This window comes from Moschus berezovskii, chromosome 22 (assembly GCF_049115385.1).
Source record: "Moschus berezovskii isolate FMDL1 chromosome 22, NW_MosBer_1.0, whole genome shotgun sequence".
In the NCBI taxonomy this organism is placed as follows: domain Eukaryota; kingdom Metazoa; phylum Chordata; class Mammalia; order Artiodactyla; family Moschidae; genus Moschus; species Moschus berezovskii.
This window is the reverse complement of record NC_142481.1, coordinates 20124537-20151812: the sequence shown is the minus strand read 5'-3', so window position 1 is coordinate 20151812 and position 27276 is coordinate 20124537. Positions and strand designations below refer to the sequence as shown.

The 27276-nt window shown below is 45.3% G+C and overlaps 3 protein-coding genes and 1 long non-coding RNA gene across 9 annotated transcripts in view; 2 read left to right on the top strand and 2 right to left on the bottom strand.

The window, feature by feature from the left end:
• ANKRD27 (ankyrin repeat domain 27) overlaps positions 1 to 1906 on the bottom strand; it is a 59347-nt gene extending 57441 nt beyond the window's left edge. For 2 of the 3 annotated variants that reach the window (XM_088830691.1, XM_088830692.1), the window contains exon 1: positions 1601 to 1735. The gene's annotated coding sequence lies outside the window, so the exon portion shown is untranslated. Of the gene's footprint in view, positions 1 to 1600 lie in introns of all 3 variants that reach the window. The other variant, XM_055412343.2, reaches the window with a different exon arrangement.
• An 815-nt stretch (positions 1907 to 2721) lies between these two features.
• Positions 2722 to 4376, top strand: RGS9BP (regulator of G protein signaling 9 binding protein). The gene has a single exon (XM_055412341.2). The coding sequence runs from the start codon at positions 3090 to 3092 to the stop codon at positions 3801 to 3803; it is 714 nt and encodes a 237-aa protein (XP_055268316.1). The 5' UTR covers positions 2722 to 3089; the 3' UTR covers positions 3804 to 4376.
• A 3543-nt stretch (positions 4377 to 7919) lies between these two features.
• LOC129546911 (uncharacterized) lies at positions 7920 to 11495 on the bottom strand. Its single transcript, XR_008683967.2, has 3 exons — positions 11208 to 11495; positions 9324 to 9587; positions 7920 to 8442 (listed from the first exon to the last, which is right to left on the bottom strand). It is a non-coding gene; the product is annotated as an uncharacterized LOC129546911 (long non-coding RNA).
• A 120-nt stretch (positions 11496 to 11615) lies between these two features.
• Positions 11616 to 19874, top strand: NUDT19 (nudix hydrolase 19). Of its 4 annotated transcripts, none has more exons than XR_016035964.1 (3): positions 11616 to 12329; positions 12532 to 14475; positions 17709 to 17756. XR_016035964.1 is itself a non-coding variant. In XM_055412340.2 (3 exons), the coding sequence occupies exons 1-3, from the start codon at positions 11616 to 11618 to the stop codon at positions 19008 to 19010; spliced, it is 1146 nt and encodes a 381-aa protein (XP_055268315.1). In that variant the 3' UTR covers positions 19011 to 19874. The 4 variants fall into 4 exon arrangements, 2 of the variants coding, with proteins under 2 accessions (XP_055268315.1, XP_088686950.1); XR_016035965.1 differs by having other exon boundaries at positions 15667 to 17756; XM_055412340.2 differs by lacking the exon at positions 12532 to 14475 and adding an exon at positions 18787 to 19874 and having other exon boundaries at positions 17709 to 17916.
• Positions 19875 to 27276: the final 7402 nt, after the last annotated feature.

The following is a 27276-nucleotide window of genomic DNA, read 5'->3' as shown; positions in this document are numbered from 1 at the left end:
AACTTTGTACCTGCATTTACATTTTTGGCTCCATGAGAAATGAATTTTTCACTGGAGGCAGAGGTCCAGGGAAAAAGGGCTTCCAACCTCTAGCGCTTGCTGTTCTGGTGGCTAGGAGTCCGGGTTTTCATCCAGGCTACCCAGGTTCGATTCCTGGCTAGGAAACAAAGACCTCATTTCGTGCCACCGCTTACTGCTGCCTGGCCAAGATTAGGTCCACATTAAGAAAAAAAGACACTAACAGGCCGACATGCAGAGAACAAAACCCCAGCACCTGCCCTCAGGACAGCCACACAGTCCAAGAACCACAAGGAAGCAGAATGACGACCTGGAGCCCAGGCCCTAGGCAAACACTACTGCTGCCCTCCCAGCAGTGCTGCCAGGTGGGATCATCGCAGGTGACAAGGCCAGGTGAGCAGAACTCACCACAGATGTCCACACAGCTTCAGGGCCCTGTCTGCTCGTCTGCCATTGGGACTTGTGAGACCTATCTGTTTCTGTTCCCATCTTGCATTTCCCCCCCAGGCCTTCAGGCCCTGACCTTTGATCCACCGCAAACCTGTCCACCTGAAAGACAGATCTTTCCAACACTGAGACCAGTGCAGGACTACTCCACTCCCTATCAGATGCACTCTCAACTTCTCTGCTTGGCATGGAAGCCCTCTTATTCCTGGCCTCCTGCCCACCTCTGCAGCTTCATCTCCTTCTGCTGTCCACAAAGCTCCGGGAAGAGATGGGCTCTCCTCCCTTCTATTTTATCCTAAAAACTACTCTTCCTCTGTCAAGGCCCCATTTGGCCCATAGGTGGCTGAGACAGCCAAGGGCCACAGTATCATCACTGAAACAACCAATTAAAGGACAGACTGCTGCGTGAGAGATCCCTGAACCCAGCGCTCTGGACGGGGTTGGGGGCAGGGGCGGCTGCCTCAATGGCAAACCTGGCAAGGTTCCTGGAAATGGAAATATCCTGCTAACATCCGCTGCTCCTCTCTAGGGCTGGTGGAAGGGTGCATTACTTAATCAAAATAGGGGTCTCTCTTCCGGAAACCCACAAAACTTGGAAAATTCCAGCTCCAAGGCAAACTAGGAGTCCCCTACACTTTCATCTGCGCCTTATTCCCTGACTGTCCTAAACCCTCAAAGAAGACGCGCCACTTGCTCCCCGTGGCCCTGCACAACCACAAGCGCCCACGTCCCCAGCACCTCCAGGTGTGGCCAGAGCCGCACGGCCTTGCTCACTAGCCAATGGGCAGTCCATTTTCAACAAAAAGAACTGAACAGACCCAGAATCCAGAACACCGCTTGGTGCTTCATAGTTTTCCCGGGGTAATCTTAACCCAGCAGGAAGAGGAGACCCCGCCCCATGAAAGGCAGGCTAGCAGGGATTCCCTCCTCTCCCCCCAGCGCCTCCATCACCACGTGTACCACGACAGCCCGGCTCGAGGATCCGCAACCACATCCACAGCCTCCCATCCACAGCCTCCCCTCCACCCGCCCCGCCAGGCCTCCCTTAAACCCCAGAAGCCACCCAGCCCGTGAGCGACGGCCCTGCCTATTACTGCCCCAAAGTCTGAGCTCCCGGGATCCCAGACCTGCTAACCTGTCCAGAGGCCGTGGGGGTCAGAGGGCGCACTCTTCGCCAACCCCACCCCTCGACCCGCAAACACACGCGAGGGGCAGAGCGAGCCAGGCTGCGGACGGGAGCTGGAGAGCGCGGGCGCGGCAGTCCACTCTGCGATGGGCCCAGGCCTCGGGGGCCTCCCGGGGACAGCCAGCCCAGCTTGGGGCGCCAGCCGAGGAAAGAGCCCCTCCCTCTTCTCCGCTCCGAGGCCCCGCCCGGCCTCTGGGCCCAGAGGCGCAGCCGTCCCGAGGGAAGGGAGGCGCGGGAGGAGACAGGAGGGAGGACACTTACTTAAAAGGCTACATAGTTTCACTCCCCGCCCTTCCAGGAGTGGCGCCGATAATTCCCGGCCCCTCCGTGGAGACCTCAGGGCCCACCACCCCAACGCGGCAGAACTGCTGCACCGCCCACCCCCGTTGGGCGGAGTCGCACCCCAGGACTCCGGTCAGGCCAATGAGAAGCTGTCTTTATTCAGAGTGACGCGTGCGCAGAGCAATCATTGAGCCCGCCCAGTCGGGGGTGGGGCTCAGGCGGCGTGCAACACTTCCTATTCAGACTGGACCAGTCCAGAGCCAGCGACTGCGCCTGCCTTGAACGGGAGGGGGCGGGGCCGAAAAAACACAGCTGACTCAAGGGGTGGGGTCCAAGCTCTGTTGCTGGAACGCGGGCTGGACTAGGATGGGGAGATACGGCAGGCTTCCCGCCCTGCAGATTGCCCTTTACTACTCGGTTTGGAGGACAGGGGTGACCAGTCCTACGAAGCATACTACTTCCGTCGCTGACTGGGTCTAAGAGTCAGAGCCCCTGGGTTGTAGCCCCATCACTTACATGCACGTGGCGTGATCTTGATCCTCCTCCCCCCTTTTAAATCTGAGCCTCAGTTTCCCCTCCTCAAAAACGGAGGAGGGTTGGATTTGCTGAGCGCTAATATTCCAGACTCTAATGGGATGCAGAGGAGGGGGAGATGGGGGACCTGCACGTGACCTCCCCACGCAGGGCCCCGCCTATCCCTGGTCCAGGGGATGGGAGCGCCCAGCGAGGAAGGGCGGGGGTGGGCGGATCCCGAGTAACCGGACCCGGCCGCCCTTAAGGCGCTCGGAGCGAGCGGCTCAGCGGCCCCGCTAGCCCTGGCGACGGCACGGGAGGAGGATGGGGACCTCAACACGGGCTTCGCAGGTGCTACCGTGGAGGCGAGGGCCGCGCAGAGATTCGGCGTGTGACTAGGAGCGCACCTGGGGAGGATGGATGACGGAATGGCAAATAGCTAACAGGGCTCTCTCCGCGCCGGGTCAGCGGAAGCGCATGTCGTGGACCCTGAGCAGCGGCAGCGCCAAGCTCCTCTCCGGCCATGAGGAGTGCTCGGGCCGTCCGGCCGGGGAGCGCCGTCGAGGCTGGCCGCATCCTGCTGCGCTGAGTGGGTGAAGGTGAGAGGGGAGCAGGCGGCCGGGCTGCGCGGGAGAGCAGCGCCATGGCGAAGGAGGAGTGCAAAGCGCTACTGGACGCGCTTAATAAGGCGACCGCATGCTACCACCACCTGGTGCTGACCATCGGCGGCTCCGCAGACTCGCAGAACCTGCGAGAGGAGCTACAGAAGACGCGCCAGAAGGCGCAGGAGCTGGCGGTGGCCATCCGCGTCCGGCTGACAGCCCCGCTGCGAGACCGGAGCCTGGGCGCCGAGGAGCGCGCCGAATTCGAGCGCCTCTGGGTGACCTTCTCCGGCTGCCTGGACCTGTTGGAAGCCGACATGAGGCGTGCACTGGCCCTGGGTACCGAGTTTCCGCTGCAGGCGCCGCGGCGGCCGCTGGTGCGCACAGGGGTGGAAGGTGGCGCAACCGGCGTGGCGGCGCGCGCCCTGAGCGCCCGCAGCCTGCGGCACGAGGCGCATAGCGACTTCGACGTGGAAGACCTGCACCAGCTGGAGCGCGAGATCCTTCAGGTGGGCGAAATGATCCAGGACATGGAGATGAAGGTCAACGTTCTCCGCTGGACGGTGCAGGCCCGGCAGGCGGCAGGTGCCGAGCTCCTGTCCAGCGCCAGCGCCGGCGTCTCCTCGGTGGGCGGCGTGTCGGTAGAACAGCGCAGTGGGCCCTGCGACCTGAGCAAGGCCAAGGCCGCCACCATCTTCAGCGCCGTGCTGCTGGCGGCTGTGGCCTTGGCGGTGTGCGTGGCGAAGTTGAGCTGAGCCGTACCCGACGGGCCCCCGCCTCCACCAACCCCTCTCCGGAGACACCCCTGGAGAACGTTTGCAACCGCCTGGACTAAGGATGGGAATGGCATCTGAAATGTTTAAGGGGCGCGGTTCTAAAGCACAGTGTGTGCAACGTGACGCGTGTTTCAAGCACACATCTGCCTGGGCAGAACGTGGCTTCCCTCTTGCTGGCCCGGGAGGAGTTAATTTTGCGCGGGCCACCAGGGCATTATCGCTAATATATGCAAAAGCTTTATCCCCTATTAATAGAAAACCGTTCGGTGACCTGAGATTCCTCCCCGTTAATACGTTACCGCCTGTGCTGCTGGGGCGTGTTTACACTGAGGCTGAGCTTGGTACCCCGACCCCTGCAGGTGATTCCCATTCTCGGAGAGAGGCAGTTTGGAAAGAGGGTGGGGTGAAATGAAGTGTGGGGTGAGGGTGCTGTTTTGTGTTTGTGTGTGTTGGTTTTGTTTCCTGGAACAAGAAAGCAAATGGTAATAAGATGTGAGCAGTTTTTATTACCTTCATCCTTTGGGGCCTAAGCTTAGGAGAGTTTGCAGTTCTTATAGGGCAGGATTACACACTTCTGCACCTGCTTGCCTCGGAGAAGGCACTGGCACCCCACTCCAGTACTCTTGCCTGGATAAAGTACTTGCCTGGTAGGCTGCTGTCCATGGTTCGGTAAGAGTCAGACAGGACTGAGCGACTTCACTTTCACTTGTCACTTTTATGCATGGGAGAACGAAATGGCAGCCCACTCCAGTGTTCTTGCCAGGAGAATCCCAGGGACGGTGGAGCCTGGTGGAGTCTATGGGGTCGCACAGAGTTGGACACGACTGAAGCGACCTAGCAGCAGCAGCAGCACCTGCTTGCCTACTGAAAATGACTCCTGGGTGGGACACAAGCTTTGGGAAGGGACACAGTCTATCCATACAGGCACTTTCTCCTTGACTGGGGCTTATTTTTGTTCCAGAACTAGACCAGTGTTTCTGATCCTCCTTTGGGGGAGGGCTGGGGAATCCTCTTTGGAGCCCTTAATCCTAACTATCCCTTGGAATTTGCTTGCTAGCCAGTAGGAGAGCTGGCTTTGGAGGGAGTCGCACAACTCTCTGACCTGGACATCCCCTGAGAGGGTCAAGTGACATCACTGGGCACAGAGGTTTTGAGCCAATCAGCCCTGAGACTGGGTTAGAATGTAACAGCTTTAACTTCAAAATTAAGGAGCTTTTTTAAAAAAGAATCTTGTGTTTAAAAAAATCATATGACCACGTTGTGTACTATCAAAGCTAATTTTTTGTAAAAGACATTTGGCCACGAGTTCATACAGTTGCCATTGAATCATTGTATTATATCTTTACTTAAATACTTAGATTGCTAAACAAACATCTCCATTTATTTTGAAAATCTGTCTTCTTAAGGCAGGAGCTCACAGCATAAACTACTGGAACCACAGGTGTAGATGACAGAAGTTAAGTGGCCCTAGCCTCTTTGCGGCAATAAATAAGGAAATGTGGAAAACACCCTTGGTCCCAGGCTGGAATTTGCCTGAGCGGTGCCACCAACACCCCACCTGTGGTTCAGAGAGAGTGTTGCTGGGGAAGAAAGGCGGAGAAAACAGATGCATTTAACTCTATAAATAACTTGGAGTAAAACCCAGAGACTGATTTGGCTGAAAAGTGAAAAGAATTTTTTTTTTTCTCTTTTTTACCCCAGAGGGGAGAAAGGGGACCCGGAGGCGGGAATGGGCAGTGTTTCACAGGGCAATTTGAAGGGCCAAGGGTCAAAAGTAAATGTCAGTCCAAGAGCTCAGTCCTACGGACCACCCTCCCAGCCTCGCTCACCCAGTCCCACTCCTTAACACACAGAGAGTTAAACCACAGGACCTGTTTGTGTGTTTCTGTGATAATAGTTTTAAAAGATCCACAAAATCTTAAGCTGATTAAGAGTTCTGCAACAATAACTAATAAAAGGAACTCCTTCTGCTTCATCCAGTCTGGGTGAATCTGAATTGGGCCATGTCAATTTCTTTTTACACCTGCCTTCCCAGGATACCTTCAGAAATGACATAGGAAGTTTTCTAACTCCCCTCTTTCTCATCCACCTGGGACATAGCATGGATTCTATCACCTCATGTCTCTCAGACTGGGGTATATTGTGACCCAGTGTTGGAAAATGTCCCTAAAAACCGAGTCCTAAATATATCCTTTGATCTATAGAATTGTGACTCTTTGTTTTTATGAAGGTGTTTTGGTTCAAGATTCATCAGAATCTGTTATAGAAACAACCCGTTAGAAGCTGTGTAGTTATCACTTCTCAGCCTTTAGGCTCAGAACAAGTGTAGAAGTTATGTAATCCATAGAGGGCAATCTGAACAAGGAAATGTCTTTATTTTCACTCATTCCATCCACTTGACAGATCCTTGAGTATTTACTTACACATGGAATCAGATGTGTACCTGGTTCTGAGAATCCACTGCTCACTGAAATCAGTGATAAAGTACTGTACACACACCAAAAAAAGCTGAATTAGAATTAACGTATTTATCCTGTGGCTCTGTTAACCTAAACACCTCTTTGTTAAATATTCACAATATTTGGCATTATTTGGAGTTATAACATTGCCTAATAGAACTTTTTGTTCTATGATGCAAGCAAAATCACCTTCTGCTTGAGCATTAGGTTGCCCTATAACAATATCTCCCTGATCTCATTTCTCTGTATAATTCAAGAGGTTGTTTTCTGGTAGAAGCCTGATTCAATTTAGAGGCTGGATATCAAAGTCATTAATTTTCTTAAAACATCTGGTATGATCTTATACCATGATACAAGTGTTTAAAAGATTACAAATATTTAATAGAGGGTATATAGGGTACGGTCAGTATTAGAGTCAACTTTCCTAAATTAAAGGTACAAGTGAAAGGATAGGTCTTTACCTCAAAAATTAAGTGCTATTATATTGATAAATCTATCATATGTTAAATACCTGTAAGAGAAAATATACCTGGCTTCTCCTTTGGGAAAATTGAACAGCTTTATATGATACTGATATGACAAGAACTCATAATGTCAAGACACTTATCAAGGGAACTTTCAACTCTTCCTGTTAGAAAAAAAGAACAAAACAATGTTTATAGAAGAAAAAATGCCTGGCAAATTCTTTTTTATGTACTCTAAGAATGTATGCTTTCAAATGCCTCAAGACAATAGCATCAAGGTTAGGAAGACTGACTACAGAATCTGGGGTACCCCTGAATTCTGATCCATTCTTACTGAAGGTGTTCATTACTTTCCCTGACCTCAATTTCCATATCCTTACAATGGGAGTAATAATAGGGTATATACTTCATAGGGTGGGATTCCCAGGTGACTCAGTGGTGAATCCATCTGCCAATGCAGGAGATACAGGCTCAGTCCCTGGGTAGGGAAGATCCCCTGGAGGAGGAAATGGCAACCTACTCCAGTATTATTGCTGGAAAAATCCCATGAACAGAGGAGCCTGGTGGGCTATAGTCCATGGGGTCGCAAGAGAGTCGGAGGCAACTGAGTTCAATGATGATGATGAAGACTTCATGGGGTATTGACTGTGCTAGGTCTTCGTTGCTGCATGGGCTTTCTCCACTTGCCCCCGAGCAGGGGCTGCGCTTCTTCAGGGGGTGGGCTTCTCACTGCGGTGACTTCTCTTGTTGTGGAACACAGGCTCTAGGTGCATGGGCTTCAGTATTTGCAGCACTCAAGCTCAGTAGATGTGCACAAGGCCTAAGTTGCTCCGAGGCATGTGGGGTCTTCCTGGACCAGGGATCAAACCAGTGTTCCCTGCATTGGCAGGCAGATTCTTAACCACTAGACCACCAGGGAAGGCCCACAGTCATACTGAGGTAAGATTTTTTTTTCTGGCACAAGGCTCAATAAATATTGGCTGCCTAAAATGGAAAGATTGGGCAGAAGAATCAATACATATGAAAATACTAACTTCCTATAATTTAGGTGAAATCTGCTACATACCAATCTGAAAATTAAAACTTGATAAATGTGTCAAATGAGAGAAGGTATGTAATAAAACGGTCACATTTACAGAAGGAAATTTAGGTTATCTAGAAGTTGGAATCTATACATTTTTAAAGTGAAATTTATTAAGGTATAATTTTAATAGAGTTTCACTCACCCTTCAGAGATGTGCAGTTTTTTGAGTTCTGACAAATATATACAACCATGTAATCACCAAACACAACCAAGATATAGAATGTTTTCATTACCACCCTAAAGTTCCCTTCTGTCCTCTGAAGGCAATCCTTTCCTCTCACCCTCAAATCTGGCAACCACTGATCTGATTTCTCTCCCTCCAGTGTTGCCTTTGCCAGACTGTCGCCTAAATGGAATCGATGCATTTTTTAGAAAACATGAACCATTTTAAAACTCTTCTCAAAAAACATTCTGAGAAATCATTTTTATGTGGCGATTCTTGGTGCACGGGATGGTGCCAGTCATTCACAGTCGAATCTCATTTAACCGCAATGACGTCTTCATTTCCGGGCAGGCTGAACACACTCTTCTGCCCCCTGTTGATTCTCCAAGCTGAAGTCATCTCTCTGTGGCTAGCCACACATAGGCTCTTTCTTTTTCCATGGAAAAACCTGATAACAAACAACAGAAGTGAATTTAGGCTCACTGAAGTAGATACCTATGGGTAACAAACAGCATGACATGTTTGGGAAGTCTTTTTTCTTTCAGGATCATGCCTGTCATGCTAAATCAAATGAGGACATTTATTATCATAAAGATAACTGGGAGGATCAGACAAGTGAAACATAAGAACCGAGAGTCAAGTGTCCTTCTCTAAAGTAAGCAACCATTGTCATAAACAAAGTGACTCGTCTCTTGTGATCAAGTGGCACATGGTAACTGCCAACTCTAATACAGGATGGCTGTGTATATTTACTGTCAGGCCTGGGGTAGAACACTGTGCTCCTGGCAGAATAGTGCCCGGCAGGGCACCCAGAGGACATGCTGATAGGCCTGGAGACATTCTGACATTGCTGCATGTTGATAGACCACAGTGAACCGTCTTTCCATATCTCTTGCCCATTACACAATTAGAGGTTTTTTTCTTTCTTTCTTAATATTTACTTATTCGGGGGCTTTGGGTCTTAGTTGTGGCAGATAGGCTTCTCTTTAGGTATAGCACGAGGACTTAGTCGCTCTGTGGTATGTAGGGTGTTAGTTTCCTGGACCAGGGACTGAATATGAGTCCATTGCCTTGGAAGGCGGACCACTTGGTGGTCTCAACCACTGGAGCAGTAGGGAAGTCCCTTGAGGTTTGTTTTTTTTTCCTCCATTTTTTCTCTCGATCCTTTGTGAAACGCAATAGAGTTAATTTTCTCAGTTTATTCCATCTTGGACTTACTTATGGTATCTGTTGTCATAATAAAGTTAGAAATATGCATGGTGTGTCAAACTGATCAATCTTTTCCCTTATGCTTCTAGATTCTGTGTCAAAGACTGTAGAGGAATTTACCTTTTTTCTCCTAATGCTTAGATGGTTTTTTTTTATCCACTGTTGTAGCTAGGCTCCAAGATGACCACCAATGATCTCTACCTCCTGGTCTTTTTATGTGGTCCCCTCCTATATGGAATAGAGCTGATCAGTGTGACAACAGGATACTGTGGAAGTTGTGGAGTGTGACTTCTGTGGCTAAGTCAGGAAAGGAGTCATGACTTCTGTCCTCCTCTCTTCTGAATCACTGATTTCCAAGAAAGTCTTGAAGACATCCAGGCAGCCCTGTGGAGAGGCCAGTGTGGTGAGGAACTGAGGCCTCTAGCCAACAGTCAAATGAGCCGAGCCATTGTAGAACTCAATCCCCCAACCCCTAATTAAATCCTGGTTGACATGCTGACCACAGTCTCCTGGGTGATACTGAGACAGAATCACCCAGCTAAGATGCTCATGAGCCATAGGAACTGTGAGATAGTAAATGTTTACTGTTTGAAGGTACTGAGTTTCCAATCTCCCAAGATAAAACTTTAATCCCTTCCTCTCCCTTGCTCTGCATATTCAACAGTTCTACCTCCTAAATACTCTCTAATAAATCATTCCCTCTCCCCACCTCTGCCCCTCTTCACAGCCACTCTCCTAGTTCAGACCCTCATCATTGCTTCCCCAGCACATTCCATGGGGTTCCAGAACAGTCCCATCCAATTGAGTCATCATGCTGTTGTCAGCATGACCTTTGAAGATACAAACTTAATCACGTCACCACCATTTACAGCTTCCCCTGGCTCAAAGCACCGAAATCACCTGGATGGTTGGGGATTGGTAAAAACATAGGCTCCAGGGTACCACCCCGATCTCTACAACAGATTGTGAAATGATTGTCTCCGAGCAGACAGCCGAATGTAGTGGGAAAGCAGACAAGGGAAAGGTCCCCAACTGTGGATTATGAAGAGACTTGAGATGGATGGAATGTGGCAGACTCCACCTCCCCAAACCCCAGTCTGCCAGTGTCCGTGTGCTCCCTTGCCCTCTATGTGCTTTCCTAAACATGTGGTCCTGTTTCTGGGATGCAGTCAGTATACATGTATTTGCATCTTTAGAGAATGACGTAAACAAAAAAGTCAACCTAAATACAGTTGGTGCCATCTCTGGATTCTCTCCCAGGAAACATCCCACACTAGAATGATAGTTTGAAAATGAGGCTCAATGAATATGGTCTGTTAAGTGTTCTGGGCTAACTCGCTTCAATCGTGTCTGACACTATACAACCCTATGGACTAGCCTGTCAGGATCAAACCCATATCACTTATGCCTTCTGCACTGGCAGGCAGGTTCTTTACCACTAGTGCCACCTGGGAAGCCCATGGTCTATGTACTTATCCAAAAACATAACAAATGTGTTATCAACTATAATAGCAATTGTAGGAGAATCGGTTCCCCATTGGCTCAGTGGTAAGGAAACTGCCTGCATTGGGGGAGACCTGGGTTCGATACCTAGATGGGGAAGATCCCCTAGAAAAGAAAATGGCAACCCACTCCAGTATTCTTGCCTGAAAAATTCCATGGACAGAATAGCCTGGTAGGCCATAGTCCATGGGGTCACAAAGAAACTGAGTGACTAACACTTTCACGTTTTATGAAAAAGGAAATTATCAAACGACCTAAAATGCTTAAGGTGGTCCCAGGTGCCCTTGACAATAAAGGTGTCCCAGATCACAAGGCAGGAGCTTGTCCTGGGATTCAAGGAGCACTTTGACACTCAGACTGTGCAGTGTGAAATTTGTATTTTGTTATCTGGTTCATCCGTCAGTTTCTCATTGCTGGGTTTCATGTCAGTTTGCAAAGCTCCGACACCTACCCCCTGGATCCCCTTTCACCGCCTCCCACCCCCCGCCAAAGAAAACATACCCTCTTGTCGATTCCTGGTTTAATCAAGAAGTCCTCGTTCTCAGGTTTTGTTTGATCAGGTAGGTGTCACCAGGCCTAGGTTTGCATCGCACTTTTACCTCGACAGTCATTGTGCAACCCTAAGCATTCCTGCTCTAGTCCACGGGTCCTGAGTGAGGAAGATGAGGCCCTCCTAGCACGTGACCTGGCTGGGAACACGGGCATTCGAGGAGGAGCTTCTCTACGTCTTCACCACACCATCCTTATAGGCCGGCGCCAGCGAGCCGGGTTCGCCGATCGCCCAGTGAGCGCCTAGCCGGGAGAGGCGGGAGTTCACTTAGCAAGAACCCCAGCTTCCGTGCTCACTTCCTGGGAGAGCTCCAGTCGCACCGGAACCCCGAGTCCGGAAGCCTCGCGCCGCCGCCCGCCATGAGTGTCCCGGTGCGAGCAGCCCCGAGCAACTGGAGGCGAGCAGCCACCATAATGCTGGTGGCGGGCTGGCCGCGCCCGGTCCCCACCGCCCCGTCGAGGCCCCAGCCACCCCCGGAGGGATTCCGGGTGCTGCTGCTGCAGCGCTCCTCGAACCAAGGCTTCGTGCCCGGGGCGTGCGTCTTCCCGGGCGGGGTGCTGGATGCGGCAGACCGCTCGACCGACTGGCTGTGCCTCTTCGCGCCGCACCACGGGCCGCCCCGCTTTGGCCTGGGTCCCGCGCCGCCGCAGCTCGCCACCTTCCCGGTGCTGCCTACCGCCCGGCCGGAAGCCGTGGGCGAGGGCGCGGCGGCGCTGCCGGATGACATCGCCTTCCGCATCTGCGCCATCCGCGAGGCCTTCGAGGAGGCGGGCGTGCTGCTGCTGCGGCCCAGGGGCCCCGGGGCCCGCGACCAGGCGCCGGGCTGCGCCCTCGCGCCGCCGCCCGCCCTGACCGACTGGCGCGCGCGCGTGCGCCGCGACCCGCGGCTCTTCCTGAAGCTGTGCGCGCAGCTCGACTGCACTCCCGACATCTGGGCGCTGCGCGACTGGAGCGGCTGGATCACGCCCTTCTTACGGCCCGGCACCCGCCGCTTCGAGACCGCCTTCTTCCTGTGCTGCCTGAGCGAGCCGCCGCAGGTCTTCCCCGACTTAGTGGAGGTGGTGGACTGCAAGGTAGGGCGTCCTCCCGGCCCGGAGTGTCCCCCACAGGAGCTCGAGCATGAGGGCCCCGGCAGGCGGCCCGGCGCCCCGGACCCTCCCGGAGGCCGCCTCGGGGCGCTAGCGGCCAGCTAGCTACCGAGCGGGCCAGACCCCGGCCCGGCAGGCCAAAGCCGCGACTTCGGTGAACTCTTTTCTGCTCTTTCCCGCTTCACAGCCCCAGGGCCTCGACGACGTCTCCCCACGCGGTTTCTCCAGCGGGCGGCCGGCGGAGATCCCGGGAGTTCTGCTAAGGCTCCTTCCTGAGCGGTTGCCACGCTTTCACTCATTTCGTCCCCGCAGCCGTTTGTTTCCTCGTAGATGAGTCTTTTAAGATTTATTTGAAACTTTTTCATCTGAGACTTGTTGGGTGGGGAGAGGCTACCCACTCCAGTATTCTGGCCTGGAGCATTCCATGGACTGTCTAGTCCGTGGGGTCGCAAAGAGTCGGACAGGACTGGGCGACTTTCACTTTAGGCTCCGGATGTGGCCTACCTTGGTGAATGATTCCTCTGCACCTGAAAAAGAATGTGCTTTCTGCTATATTTGATGGAGTGTTTTTTTCAAATGTCAATTAGGTTAAGTTAGTTGATAGTGTCTTTTTAGGTCTTCCATATCGTTTACCTGTACCATCAATTTCTGAGAAAAGGTTGTTGAAATCGCTAACGAATAATTGCGGGTTTGTCTTGTTCTCTTCTCAGTTCTGTCGGGTTTTACTTCGGGTATTTTGAAGCTCCTTTGTAAGGTGTTGCATAAGATTATTCAAGCTTGTTGGATCTAGTCTTTGATTATGATGAACTGGCCTTCTTTGTCCCTGACAATGTTCCTTATTCTGAAATCTGAAGTTTATTATCAGATAGTGATATAGCTGCTCAATCTTCCATTTAATTAGCAATAGCCACTCCAGTATTCTTGCCTGGAGAATCCCAGGGACAGGGGAGCCTGGTGGGCTGCCGTCTATGGGGTCGCACAGAGTCGGACACGACTGAAGCGACTTAGCAGCAGCAGCAGCATAGTATATCCTCCTCTATTTTTTAGTTTTAACCTGTGTCTTTAAATTTAAAGTATGTTTATTGTAGGCAGCATAAAGTCTTCCTTTTCATCCATTATGATACTTTCTGCATTTCAATTGGAGTGTTTAGATCATTTACATTCAGTGTTATTCTCAAATCTACTTACTATCTTGCTGTCTTTTTTAATCTGTCCCTTCTATTCTTTGCACTGTTTTTCTTCTTTTCTGGACTTCTTTTGGGTTATTTGAGTATTTTTTGGACTCTTTATCTCCATTATTGCCTAATTAACTGTACTTCTTTGTAGTTGCTTTAGGATTTGCAGTACATCTGTCACCTCATGTGTAGTATTAGAACCATAAAATATTTCCATTTCTCCCCTCCTGTCACGTATGCTTTTGTAGTCATACATTTGACTTTTATTTCTACTATAAACTCTACAATACAGTGATTATTTTTGCTTTAAGCATTTAGTCTGTTGAAAACTATGCAAATGAGGGGGAAATGTTTTTTATGTTTACCTGCATGTGTGTGCTCCTTGCACTCTTCATTCGTTTGTGTGTATTTAAATCTGTATCTTTCTGCCTAAAGAACTTCCTCTAATATGTCTTGAATTTCAGTTCTTCTGACTGAATCTTCTAAATTTTGTTTGTCTGAAAATATTTCGCTTTTTTTGAAAGCTATTTCATGTGAGTGTAGAAGTCTATAGAGGTTAACAGTATGAGTTTTTGTTTTGTTTTTCCGCCTGTACTTAAAGATGTTACTTCATTTGTAAAGTCTGACACTGTTTCCACTGTTTTTCCATCTATTTCCCAGGAAGTGATGGGACCAGATGCCATGATCTTTGTTTTCTGAATGTTGAGCTTCAAGCCAACCTTTTCACTCTCCTCTTTCACTTTCATCAAGAGGCTTTTTAGTTCCTCTTCACTTTCTGCCAAGGGACAAAGATTCAATCCTTGTGTCTGGAAGATCTCCTGGAGGGGAGGGCATGGCAACCCATTCCAGTATTCTTGCCTGGAGAATCCCCATGGACAGAGGAGCCTGACAGGCTATAGTCCATACCACAGAGTTGCAAAGAGACATGACTGAAGCGCCTTAGCACAGCACATTGTGTAAGTTTAAGGTGACAGCATGATGGTTTGACTTACATATACCATAACATAATTACCACAATAAATTTAGTGCATGTTCATCATCTTTAAAAAAAGTTTGATTTTAACTCTGTTCCTCCATACTTAATGTGTTTGTGTTTTTGGTTTTGATATGTATGCCTACTTTAAGTATTTTCTTTTTAATTACTGGTATTCAGTAATTTGATTATGATGTGCACAGTTTTCTTTTGGTTTTGTTAATAATTATTTGTTTCTTCAAATATTTTTCACCTCCCCCTATTTTCTGGGACTCCAATTACGTGTATGTTAGACTACCTGATATTTTTTTTGTGGGTCCCTGATGCCTTGTTCTGGTTTCCCTGGTGGCTCAGAGGTTAAAGCGTCTGCCTCCAATGCAGGAGACCCGGGTTCGATCCCTGGGTCGGGAAGATCCCCTGGAGAAGGAAACGGTAACCCACTCCAGTATTCTTGCCTGGAGAATCCCATGGACGGAGAAGCCTGGTAGGCTATAGTCCACGGGGTCGCAAAGAGTCGGACACAACTGAGCGACGGAACGGAACGGATGCCTTGTTCAATTTTTTTAAAACTTTTTCCCTCTGTGCTGTATTCTGAATAGATTTATTGCTGTATTTTCAAATTTTCTCTGTTTATATGTAGTATCAAAATTGCTGTAAATATCATGCAGTGTAATTTTCATTTCTCAGTTCAGTTCAGTCAGTTCCATTTTTTTTTTTACAAAACATTTCCTGTTTCTCTCATGTTCATAATTTCCTTCACATCTTTGAGCCAATGGAACATATTTGTAACAGTGATTTTTAATGTCCTTTTCTGCCAGTTCCATCATCTCTATAATTGTTCTTCTGGTTATGGGTCACATTTTTTTGCTGAGGTCTTGTAGTTTTTTATTGTCGTTGTTGTTCAGTCACTTAGTCTTATCCGACTTCCTTGCAACCCCATGGACTGCAGCCCACTAGGCTCCCCTGTTCATGGGGTTTCCCAGGCAAGAATACTGAAGTGGGTTGCCATTTCCTTCTCTAGGCAATTTTCCCAAGTCAAGGTTTGAACCCAAGTCTCCTGCATTGGTAGGTAGATTCTTCACCACTGAGCCACCACAGGAGGCCCGGTTTTTGATGGAATGTTGAATGTGATTTTCAGTTGAGTACTGGATTTTGTCTTTTTTTTTTTTTTAAGGTGTAGGACTTTTCCTGTCAGGAAGTTCAGTTCAGTCACTCAGTCATGTCCGTGGACTGCAGCACGCCAGGCTTCTCTGTCCATCACCAACTCCTGGAGCTTACTCAGACTCATGCCCATCAAGTCGGTGATACCATCCAACCATCTCATCCTCTGTCGTCCCCTTCTCCTCCTGCCTTCAATCTTTCCCAGCATCAGGGTCTTTTCCAGTGAGTCAGCTCTTCGCATCAGGTGGCCAAAGTATTGGAGTTTCAGCTTCAGCATCAGTCCTTCTAATGAAGATTCAGGACTGATTTCCTTTAGGATGGACTGGTTGGATCTCCTTGCAGTCCAGGAGACTCTCAAGAGTCTTCTCCAACACCACAGTTCCAAAGCATCAATTCTTCAGCTCTCAGGTTTCTTTATAGTCGAACTCTCACATCCATACATGACTACTGGAAAAACTATAGCTTTGACTAGATGGACCTTTGTTGAAAAGTAATGCCTCTGCTTTTTAATATGTTCTCTGGGTTGGTCATAGCTTTTCTTCTAAGGAGTAAGCGTTTTTTAAATTTCATGGCTGCAGTCACCATCTTCAGTGATTAAGGATTGGAAAGTATGTAAAGTATTTTGGGCAGTGTTCTACTAGTAACCAATAAACAATAAATTAATTAAGATTATTTTAGCCTATGGTCTGGACTGACCTGAACAGGTTGAATTGAGTTAATGCCTGTTGTTTAACCCTTCATCGTCATTGTTACCATTGAACTGGCATGGAACTGTCAAAGCACACCTTAGAGTTTGGGTCGTCTTTTAAGACCAAAGCTTTGTTTTTCAAAACGTGGCCTTGGCCAACTTCAGAAGAATCTAGGATGCTCATTAAACATAGATTGCTGGACTCCATACAGTGAAGATTTAACAAATTGCTCAGGTTTCTCATACAAGCTTGTAAATTGTTGGGCTATGATTATTTAAGGCAATCAATTTCAACACCCTGGTTTTGGATGTGAGGGTCAATTTCCCCAGTGTATGTGGATATTTAGCAGTAAAGCAGTTAAAGAAAGAAGGACCTTTTGGAGTTATTTCATATTAATTGAATCAGCTCTTTTTATCTAAATGTGGAAGGAAGGAAGACTTGGGAAAGAGGGCACAGCAGTGTGCTGACTGGTTGATACAGTGCAGTTATTTCACTCCTGGGATAACAGACTGAGTCCCGCCTCTTGACCTTTTTGAAGGCTTCTCTTGCTCTTGACTCTTCACCCTCATTGTAACACACTACATGTACCATGCTGCATTTTGTTTGCTGAAGGCCCTACTAGGCCTGAGAGAGCTTTGTCTTGTCCACCAGCATGTCCTTACTGCCTAGCCAAGGTACCCTTTTATGGGAGGAATGAACGGGCACTAAGTTCTCAATCTGCTGCCATGAATTTATACTCCAGTCTTCCTTTGAAAGTGATCAGAACCTCCTTGCCTTCTTAGCATTGCCTGCCTTTTATGCTGAACAGCTGTCCGAGTTCAACCAGTTGTGATCTATCCTGGCTTATTTACTAGTTCTCAGGATCCATGTCCTAATAATCAACCTCTAAAGGGGATCAACAGAGAAGGCAATGGCAAGCCACTCTAGTACTCTTGCCTAGAAAATCCCATGGATGGAGGAGCCTGGTAGGCTGCGGTCCGTGGGGTCGCTAAGGGTCAGACACGACTGAGCGACTTCACTTTCACTTTTCACTTTCACACATTGGAGAAGGAAATGGCAACCCACTCCAGTGTTCTTGCCTGGAGAATCCCAGGGACGGGGGAGCCTGGTGGGCTTCCGTCTATGGGGTCACACAGAGTCGGACACAACTGAAGTGACTTAGCAGCAGCAGCAGCAGCAGCAAAGGGGATCAACCCAGCTTTCTTCACTGAATCTTTCCTTGTTGTCTCAGAGGACTCTAGCAAGATACATCAATGAATGAATTTTACATTTTTTTCAGTTAGATCTTAAGTACTGATCCAAGGATCTCAAATCTTGCATTGTCTATGGAGTAAACCTTAGGAAACTCTACCTTTGTCTTCCACAGTGGTCGTCTCCATCAGAGGCACTTGAAAGCCTCATATCAAAGGAAATGTCCTTTGCACCCCCACAGTTCTACGAACTACGTAGACTAGGAAACTTTGCCTCTTTCTCTGACTTGCACAAATTTTCTTTGGATCGTGAATCAGAAGGAACGGTAAGATGGATGCCGATCATATTGTTAACTGCTGACGGGATGATACATCTTCTACCAGGTAAATCTGTGTTTACCAATGTTCTTGTTGATATTCCCATTTAATGCTCTGGGCTGTATGGCAATATTCTCCCACACAGACACATGAATTACAATCTATGTTTTATAAGCTACAGTGGAACTAATTAGATAAGGTCAAGTTCTATAAGATATTCATAGTTTTTATTATAACCAGAAATTCTGGATATATTAATTTATATACACTTACGTAAATATATTTCCTAGACATTGGCAAGAGCTTTTTCTTGAATATCTCACTATTTTACCTTTTAATTTTGAATTATGAAAACGTGTAAGTTATACTGATTTGATTGAAAGAGAGTTTTGTTGGTGGTCAGTTATTGTTGGGTTAGTACAGGACAGAAGTTTTGTAGCAGCTTCCAGTGGAGTTTTCTGACCTCACTTACGGCTGCTTGTCTCACTTCTCAGAATTGTGATAATATTCGTTACTCATCCTGCAGTGGGATAGCTTAGCAGTTTTGATGTGTAAATGATAACTTTTCTAATTTAACCTTAAAATGATTGGAGCAGCCCACACTGAAACACCAAAATTATATGGATATCAAAGTAAACGTTATATTGAATGAAATAAAGAGAGTCTGGAATTAGTACAAAAAAATCATAGTTCAGGATGAAAAAGTACCAGTTATAAATATTTATGTGTTCAAAGAAAATTCTTGGCTAGAAAATGGGGAACTGGGGAGGTTAGGTGGGGTATTAAAAACACAAGAAATATATTGCGGTAAACTCAAAAAGTTCTGATTATTTAACAGTTATTATCAGTTCCAAACACATGAAGTGAATAAAAATAAATACTAATACATTGGAAAGTTTTATAAAATAACACTAAAGTTAAACTATTATTTTTCAGGAGATGAGATGTACTTAGAAGATTCAAACTTTTTAGAAAACTGTATGTCCACTGAAAAAAAGACTGAAGAAATCATGAATGAAGGCGAGAAATTTCACCGAATAGTGTTGTATAATTCCCGCAATTTTAGAGATTGTACAGGTTATAGCATCCACGTGACAGTTCTGCCAAAGCATAGACACGTTTATCCTAAGAGCTTTGTAATGGGTAGGAGCCGTCTGTAGAGAACAGCTTCTTTATAAGCTGGCCCACTTGTAGTTGTTTTAGTGAAAAATGAAGGTTGACTAGATGTGCCTGGAACTTAAGGAACTTTGTTCTTGTAAGTTCTAGGACAGTCTCTCCTATCTCAAGTATATTGTGTAGCTCTGTTATTTTATTCTTTAAACCTTATAAGTACCACACTAGTATAAGGTATTAATGTTTTGGTACCAAAAAGAGAAAAAAAAATTTCATAGAGATTTCCACTTCTGTGTTGTTCTATTATCAAAAGTTTAAATACAGTGTTCTACTGTATTGTCTTTTAACTGTATTAGCATACTACTTTATATGCTAGGAGTTTGATCCATTAATTCCTTAGACTTTCTGCTGGAATTAATTTAAGTGTGTCTGATTAGACACATGGTGATCAGAAGACTGAGATGACCTTCAAGTGACAGTGTCATTATTTTCATATGACTTTAGCTTGATGATTAAGATGTAATTCCGTTAAAACTAAACAGCATACGTTACTAGTTTACCAAATTGGAAATTACTCTAGTGATTGTCGTAAAGAAATATGAAGCCATAACAGAAGTCATAATTTTTATTTTGGAGTGCTCCTTGACAGAATACAAAGAGGTTATTAGAGAGATGTAAAACTATTCATCATTAATTGTGCTTATTATTGGTATTTATTATCAGTGTTTTTAATATGGGTAATTTTTTTACCTCCTCTTAAGAGGAATAATCTTTATTGATTACAGATGAGAAATGGTTAAGAAGAAACCAGTTCTATTTCAGATCTTTGACTGTATTATGCATTATATCAATATATTGAATTTCACTTTTCATAAAAAGTATTAATAAATGAAGACTTCCTGTAGCTCAAATGGTGAAAGAATCTGCCTGCGATACAGGAGACCAGGATTCAATCCCTGGGTTGGGAAGTTCCTCTAGAGAGGGGAATGGCAATCCACTCCAGTATTCTTCCCTGGAGAATTCCACGGACAGAGAAGCCTGGGGGGCTACAGTACATGGGGTCACAAAGAGGCGCACACGACTGCGCAGCTAACACACACACACAGAGGAAAACATCTGGACCGGTGATTCTCAGCCCCGGGCACTGTTGCCCTTCAGGGGCATTGGGCAGTGAGTGTCTGGGAACCTTTTGGGTTATCACAGCTGAGAGTGAGATGCTACTGCCATCTAGTGGAGAGAGGCCAGGGATGCAGTTTAATATCCTGGCATGCACAGGACAGCCATCCAGTGAAGCATTATCTGGTCACGGTTGAGAAACTCTGATCTAGAGGAAAATATGTTGTCTTCAGTAAATGATTCCGACATGTAAATTTTGAGAGCAACAAATAGTGTTCGCATTCCATCTGGCTTCTAAATCTATAGCAGTTCTCCTTGCTGATGTTTAGCCTTGGCCATCCTATTCTTTCATTCTCATAGAAAACAGAATGTTACAACTGAGAGAGACCTCATTGAACACCATGATTTTGCTGATGAGAAAACTGAGAAACAGATTCACACAGCTAGTTAGTGCCACAGCCAAGAGTAGAACCCGATTCTTTTTCTAGCAGGTGGTGTCTGTTGCCTGTCAGCAGAGGCCTGATCATGTCTACCCACCACCCTGGTATTATAGTCACCAGGGAAACCACAACACAGCCAAGCATTGGATGGAACAATGCTTTACTTGGATGGAACAATGCTTTACTCATTTATTCAAAGCAGCAAGGCCAGCTTTTGAACCATGTCTATAAGAATCTGAAACTGGGCTGGTGTCAGTATTTCAGGCTAACATGTCCTTATCCTCACAGTTCTTTGTCAATGTAAAACAAGAGTGCCCTGTAATGTGGGAGAAAAAATAAGGACTTGAATGTAAGGGGACTTTTCTCCTGGAGGATAATTTGTCAGAGGAGCCCACATACATGGGCATATGTAGGTCACATCCTTTTAAAAGGAAATTGCTTGCTTTCCACTTTCTTCTTTTCCCTTCTCACTGGCTGGAAGTGGTGGCAACTGGAGCAGCTGCTCCGGACCCAGAGACAGAAGCCAGATGTGAAAGCATAACTGCCTGCTACTTGGATTGCTCACCTCTTGCTTGTTCTGTGAAGAAAAATATACTTCTATTTCATACAAGCCACTGTATTTTAGGATCTCTTTGTTAAAACAGTTTAGCTTCTTCCCTAATCTATACTTTTCCCTCCTAAGCAGGTTCCCTTGGCATAGCCTTCCCTATACTGGAAATCTAACAATTATTGAAGCAAAAATCTTAGTCATTTGTGATTCCCCTTTTTCCTTCATTCCTATATCCAGGTGACTATCCAGTCCTGTTGATCTGTTATACACAATTATCTTGAAATTCCCATCTTCCCACCTCTGCGCTGCTATCACATTGGTTTGAGCCACAGTTGACTCTTATTTAACCAACTGTAACAGCTTCAGAGCCAGTCTCCATTTTCTTTCTTCCCCTCAATGCATTCCTCTTGGAAAAATGAACTGGACATTGAAATGATGTCACTGCCCTCAATGGCTTTTCTTCACCCTTAAACACTAAATTTGTGGTCTGCAAGGCCCCACCTTTTTCTCTGATGTCATCAAGTACCCCTCTCCCTCTGCACTCCCGTCAGAGGATCTTCTTTCTCTTCTTGACTGCTCAGAGTTCTTTCCCACCTCAGAAACTTAGTACATACTGTTGCCTCGAGACAAACCTGTATCTCTGAACTGTTTTTCTTCTTGGGTCTCCTTCTTACTAAAACTTCAGAAAAACAGATACTAAGAACAGAGGTTGGGGGACTTCCCTGGTGGTCAGGTGACTAAGATGTCAAGCTTCCAGAGCAGGGGACCAGGTTTGATCCCAGGTCAGGGAACTAGATCCTGCATGCTGCAACTGAAGATCCCTCATACCACAATGAAGACTGAAGATCCTGTGTTCTGCAACTAAGACCCAACTCAGCCAAATTAAAAAAGAACAGAGGTTGGGCATCCAATATGTGGATTATTGGCATGTCTAGATGAAAGTTCCAGAACAAATAGAAGACAAGCATTTATAGAACAAATTTTTAGATCCCACTGTGGTCAAAACAAAAATAACAAAAACTGTTCAATACTCGGATGACATTTTGAATTTTAAAGATAGAGAACACATAGGTTTTCAAGGAGAAAAAGAAAAGATTACTTACAAAGGCACAAAATCTTCTTAGTGTGTATCACACAGTAGAAAAGGACATGTGTGTTCACTAATTTTATATCAGCCATATGTATCAGCCACAGAAATAATCCTTGTTTATGTATGGGCTTTGAAGAGTCCAAAGCTCTGAAGAATTGATTTGATAGAAATAACTAAAAGATAATTCAAAATAAAAACTTTTGAAATAGAGCTGCATGGTAGAAGTCCTGATGGTGAATAAGGAAATAAAATATAGGAGCAAGTGTAACTATTTAAATATGGCTCTGGCAACCCACTCCAGTACTCTTGCCTGGCAAATCCCATGGATGGAGGAGCCTGGTGGGCTGCAGTCCATGGGGTCGAGAAGAGTCGGACACGACTGAGCGACTTCACTTTCACTTTTCACTTTCACACATTGGAGAAGGAAATGGCAACCCACTCCAGTGTTCTTGCCTGGAGAATCCCAGGGATGGGGGAGCCTGGTGGGCTGCCGTCTATGGGGTCGCACAGAGTCGAACACGACTGAAGCGACTTAGTAGCAGCAGCAAAAGCACTGCAGATGTTAAAAATAATTCAAGATTTAACCTACTTTATTTTAAAAAGATAGCTTTTTCCATAAAAATTTTGTTCAGTAATCACAGATTATGCTATCATTAACAGGAAGTGGCTATGGGAGGAATAAGAAAAACAAAACATGAAAGGAGGGAATCATTAGCTGTGGTTTTGAGATAATACTTGTTTAAATATTTTGGAGTGCAAAAATGGCTATTAGAATTTAAAGGTCACTTTTCAAATCAATCAAAAGCAAGGCACAACCCCTAAGGCAGAGACAGAAAACATGAAAATGGCTATCAAACAAAAGCTTAGAATAAGACAATTCACACAGAAATAAACATCAACCATGCTGATATGCAAAAATGGGTTAAATGTATTGGATGATAAGGAATCTTAAATGTTTTTAAATCTATCTAGAAGAACTTGAAAAAGAAGACTAAATAAAGCCCAAATGTAGCAGAAGGAAGAAAATAATAGTAGAAATTAGAGCAAAAGTAAATTATGTAGAGACAGGAAAACAATAGAAAAGGCCAACAAAACTAAGAGTTGATTTTATGAAAAGATAACTGAATTGAAAGTCGCTCGGTCATAAGGAGATTGAAGTAAGGAGATTGAATCAGGGGGAAAAAATACCCCCAAAAAGGAAAAGCCCAGGACCAGATGTCTTCACTGGTGAATTTTACCAAACATTTAAAGAAGAATTAATGCCAATCCTCAAACTCTTCCAAAATTTGAAGAGGAGGGAACACTCCCAAACTCACAAGGCCAGAATTTCCCTGATACCAAAGCCATATAAGGACCCTGCAAGAACTGCAGGCCAGTATCTCTGATGACTGGAGATGCAAAAATTCTAAAGAAAATATTAGCAAACTGAAATCAGCACATTAAAAGGATCACACACCATGATCGAGTAGGATTCAGCCCTGGGATGCAAGAATGGTTCAAAATCAAATTAATAGGTGTAGAAGAAGCATTTGGCAAAATTCAACATCCATTCATGATTAAAAACTCAAATTAGAAATAGAAGGAACATACATAGTAAAAGTTATAAATGACAAACCCACAGCCAACATCATACTCAGTGGTGAAAGTTTGGAAGCTTTTCCTCTAATACCTGTATCAGGAATAAGACAAGGGTGCCCACTCTTAACCATTCCTATTCAACATAGTATAGAAGCAGTTGGCAAGAAAAAGAAGTAAAAGGCACTAGAATTGGAAAGGAAGTAAAACTGTCTCTATTTTCAGAAGACGTGATATTATATAGTAAAAATTCTAAATACTGCACTAAAAACATGTTAGATCTAATCAACTAGTTTAGTACAGTTGCATGATACAGAACCAACATACAGAGATCAGTAGAATTTCTATACACTAACAATAAATTATCCAAAAAAGAAACAAGACAATCCTATTTACAGTAACGTCAAAAACCAGTGAAATACTTAGGACTAAATTTAACCTAAGAGAAGCAGAAGAGATTGAGAAGAGATGGCAAGAATACACAGAAGAACTATACAAAAAAGCTCTTAAAGACCAGGATAACAATGACGGTGTGGTCACTCACCTAGAGTCAGGCATCCTGGAGTGTGAAGTCTAGTGGGCCTTAGGAAGCATTACTACAAAGAAAGCTGGAGGTGATGGAATTCCAGCTGAGCTATTTAAAATCCTGAAAGATGATTCTGTTAAAGTGCTGCACTTGGTATGTCAGCAAGTTTGGAAAATTCAGCAATGGACCCAGCACTGGAAAAGGTCAGTTTTCATTCCAATCCCAAAGAAGGACAGTGCCAGAGAATGTAGAAGCTACCATATAATTGGACTATTTCACATGCTAGTAAGGTTATATTTATTCAAAATCCTTCAAGTTAGGGTTCAGCAGTGTGTGAACTGAGAACTTTCAGATGTACAAGCTGGGTTTAGAAAAGGCAGAGGAACAAGAGATCAAATTGCCAACATTCGTTGGATCATAGAGAAAGCAAGGGAATTCCAGAAAAACATCTGCATCATTGATTCCACAATAGCCTTTGACTGTGTGGATCACAACAAACTGTGGACAATTCTTCAAGAGATGGGAATACCAGACCACCTAACCTGTCTCCTGAGAAACCTGTATGCTGGGGCAGGGGGGAAGGAGGGGCAGAGCATGGGTCAAGAAGTAGCAGTTAGAACCAGACGTGGAACAACTGACTGGTTCAAAATTGGGAAAGGATTATGTCAAGGCTGTATATAGTCCCCCTGCTTATTTAACTTATATGCAGTATACATCAGGCGAAATGCCAGTCTGGATGAATCAGAAGCTAAAACCAAGATTGTTGGGAGAAATATCACCAACTTCAGTTATGCAGATGATATCAGTCTAATGGCAGAAAGTGAAGAGGAACTAAAGAGCCTCTTAATCAAGGTGAAAGAGGAAAGTGAAAAAGCTAGCTTGAAAGTGAACATTCAAAAAACTAAGATCATGGCATCCAGGCCCATCACTTCATTTAAAATAGACAGGGAAACAATGGAAACAGTGACTGACTTTATTTTCTTGGGCTCCAGAATCACTGCAGACAATGACTGCAGCCATGAAATTAAAAGACGCTTGCTCCTTGGAAGGAAAGCTATGAAAAACCTAGATAGCATGTTAAAAAGTAGAGGCATCACTTTGTCGACAGAGGTCTGTATAGTCAAAGATATTATTTTTCCAGTACTCATGTCTGGATATGAGAGTTGGACAATGAAGAAGGCTGAGCACCAAAGATTGATGCTTTTGAATTGTGGTGCTGGAGAAGACTCTTGAGAGTCTCTTAAATTGCAAGGAGATCAAACCAATCAATCCTAAAGGAAATCAACCCTGAAAATTCATTGGAAGTACTGAAGCTGAAGTTCCAAAACTTTGGCTACCTGATATGAAGACCTGACTCGTTGGAAAAGACCTTGATGCTGAGGAAAATTGAAGGCAAGAAGAGAAGAGGGCAGTAGAGGATGAGATGGTTAGATAGTATCACTGACTCTGTGGATATGAATTTGAGCAAACCGTGGGAGATGGTGAAAGACAGGGAAGCCTGGCACGCTGTAGTCCATGGGGTTGCAAAGAATTGGACACGACTGAACTACTGAACAACAACACGATTTAACCAAGCAGGTGAAAAATCTCTACTCTGAAAACTGTGAGCCACTGATCAAGGAAATTGAAGATGCAAAAAATTGGATAGATAGCCCATGTTCATGGATTGAAAAAATTGATATTGTTAAAATGTCAATGCCACTCAAAGCCACTTCACTTAAAGAGCCTCTTGATAAGGGTGAAAGAAGAGAGTGAAAAAGCTTATTTGAAACTCAGCACCCAAAAAACTAAGATCATGGCATCCAATCCCATCACTTCATAGCAAATAGATGGGGGAAAAGTGGAAGCAGTGACAGATCTTATTTTCTTGGACACCAAAATCACTCAAAAAAATTCATGACTGCAGCCATGGAATTCAAAGACACTTGCTCCTTGGATGGAAAGTTATGATAAACCTAGACAGCATATTAAAAAGCAGAGACATCCCTTTGCTGACAAAGGTTTGTGCCCAACTCTTTGAAACACTGTGGGATGCAGCACACAAGGCTTCCCTGTCCTTCACTATCTTGCACAAAGGTTTGTATAGTCAAAGCTGTGTTTTTTTCCAGTAGTCATGTATGGATGTGAGAGTTGGATCATAAAGAAGGCTGAACATTGAAGAATGATGCTTTTGAATTGTGGTGCTGGAGAAGACCCTTGAGAGTCCCTTGGACTGCAAGGAGATCAAATCACTCAATCCAAAAGGAAATCAGTCCTGAAGATTCATTGGAAGGACTGTTGCTGAAGCTGAAGCTCCAATACTTTGGCCACCTGATGTGAAGAGCCCACTCACTGGAAAAGACCCTGATGCTAGGGAAGAGTGAAGTCAAAATGAGTAGAGGGCAGCAGAGGACGAGATGCCTCGTTAGCATCACTGGCTCAGTGGGCATGAATTTGAGCAAACTCCAGAAGACAGTGGAGGACAGAGGAGCCTGACATGCTGCAGTCCACGGGGTTGCAAAGAGTAGGACATTACTTAACAACCAAACAACAACAACCAAAAGCCATCTATAACTTCAGTCAGGCCCTGTCAAGATTAGTATGTCCTTTTTGTTTTTTTTAATAGAAATAGAACAAAAAACCCTAAAATTCACATAGAACCACAAAAGACCTTGAATAGCCAAAGCAATTCTAAGAAAGAAGAACAAAGCTGGAAGCATCACACTTCCTGACTTCAAGCATTGTTACAAAGCTATCAAAACCGTATATTACTGGCACAAGGACAGACACATAGACAAATGGAATAGAATCAGCCCAAAGACAGAAACTAGACCCTATCTTATACCACTCACAAAATCAGTTCAAAGTGAATTAAAGACTGAAGTACTAAGACCCGAAACCACAAAAACGGGGAAAAATTTATTGATATGGGTCTTGTCAATTTTTTTAATATGACAACCTAAAGCACATGCAACAAAATTAAAAATAAGTAGGACTCCATCAAACTAAAAACTTTCTGAACAGCAAAATAAATGAT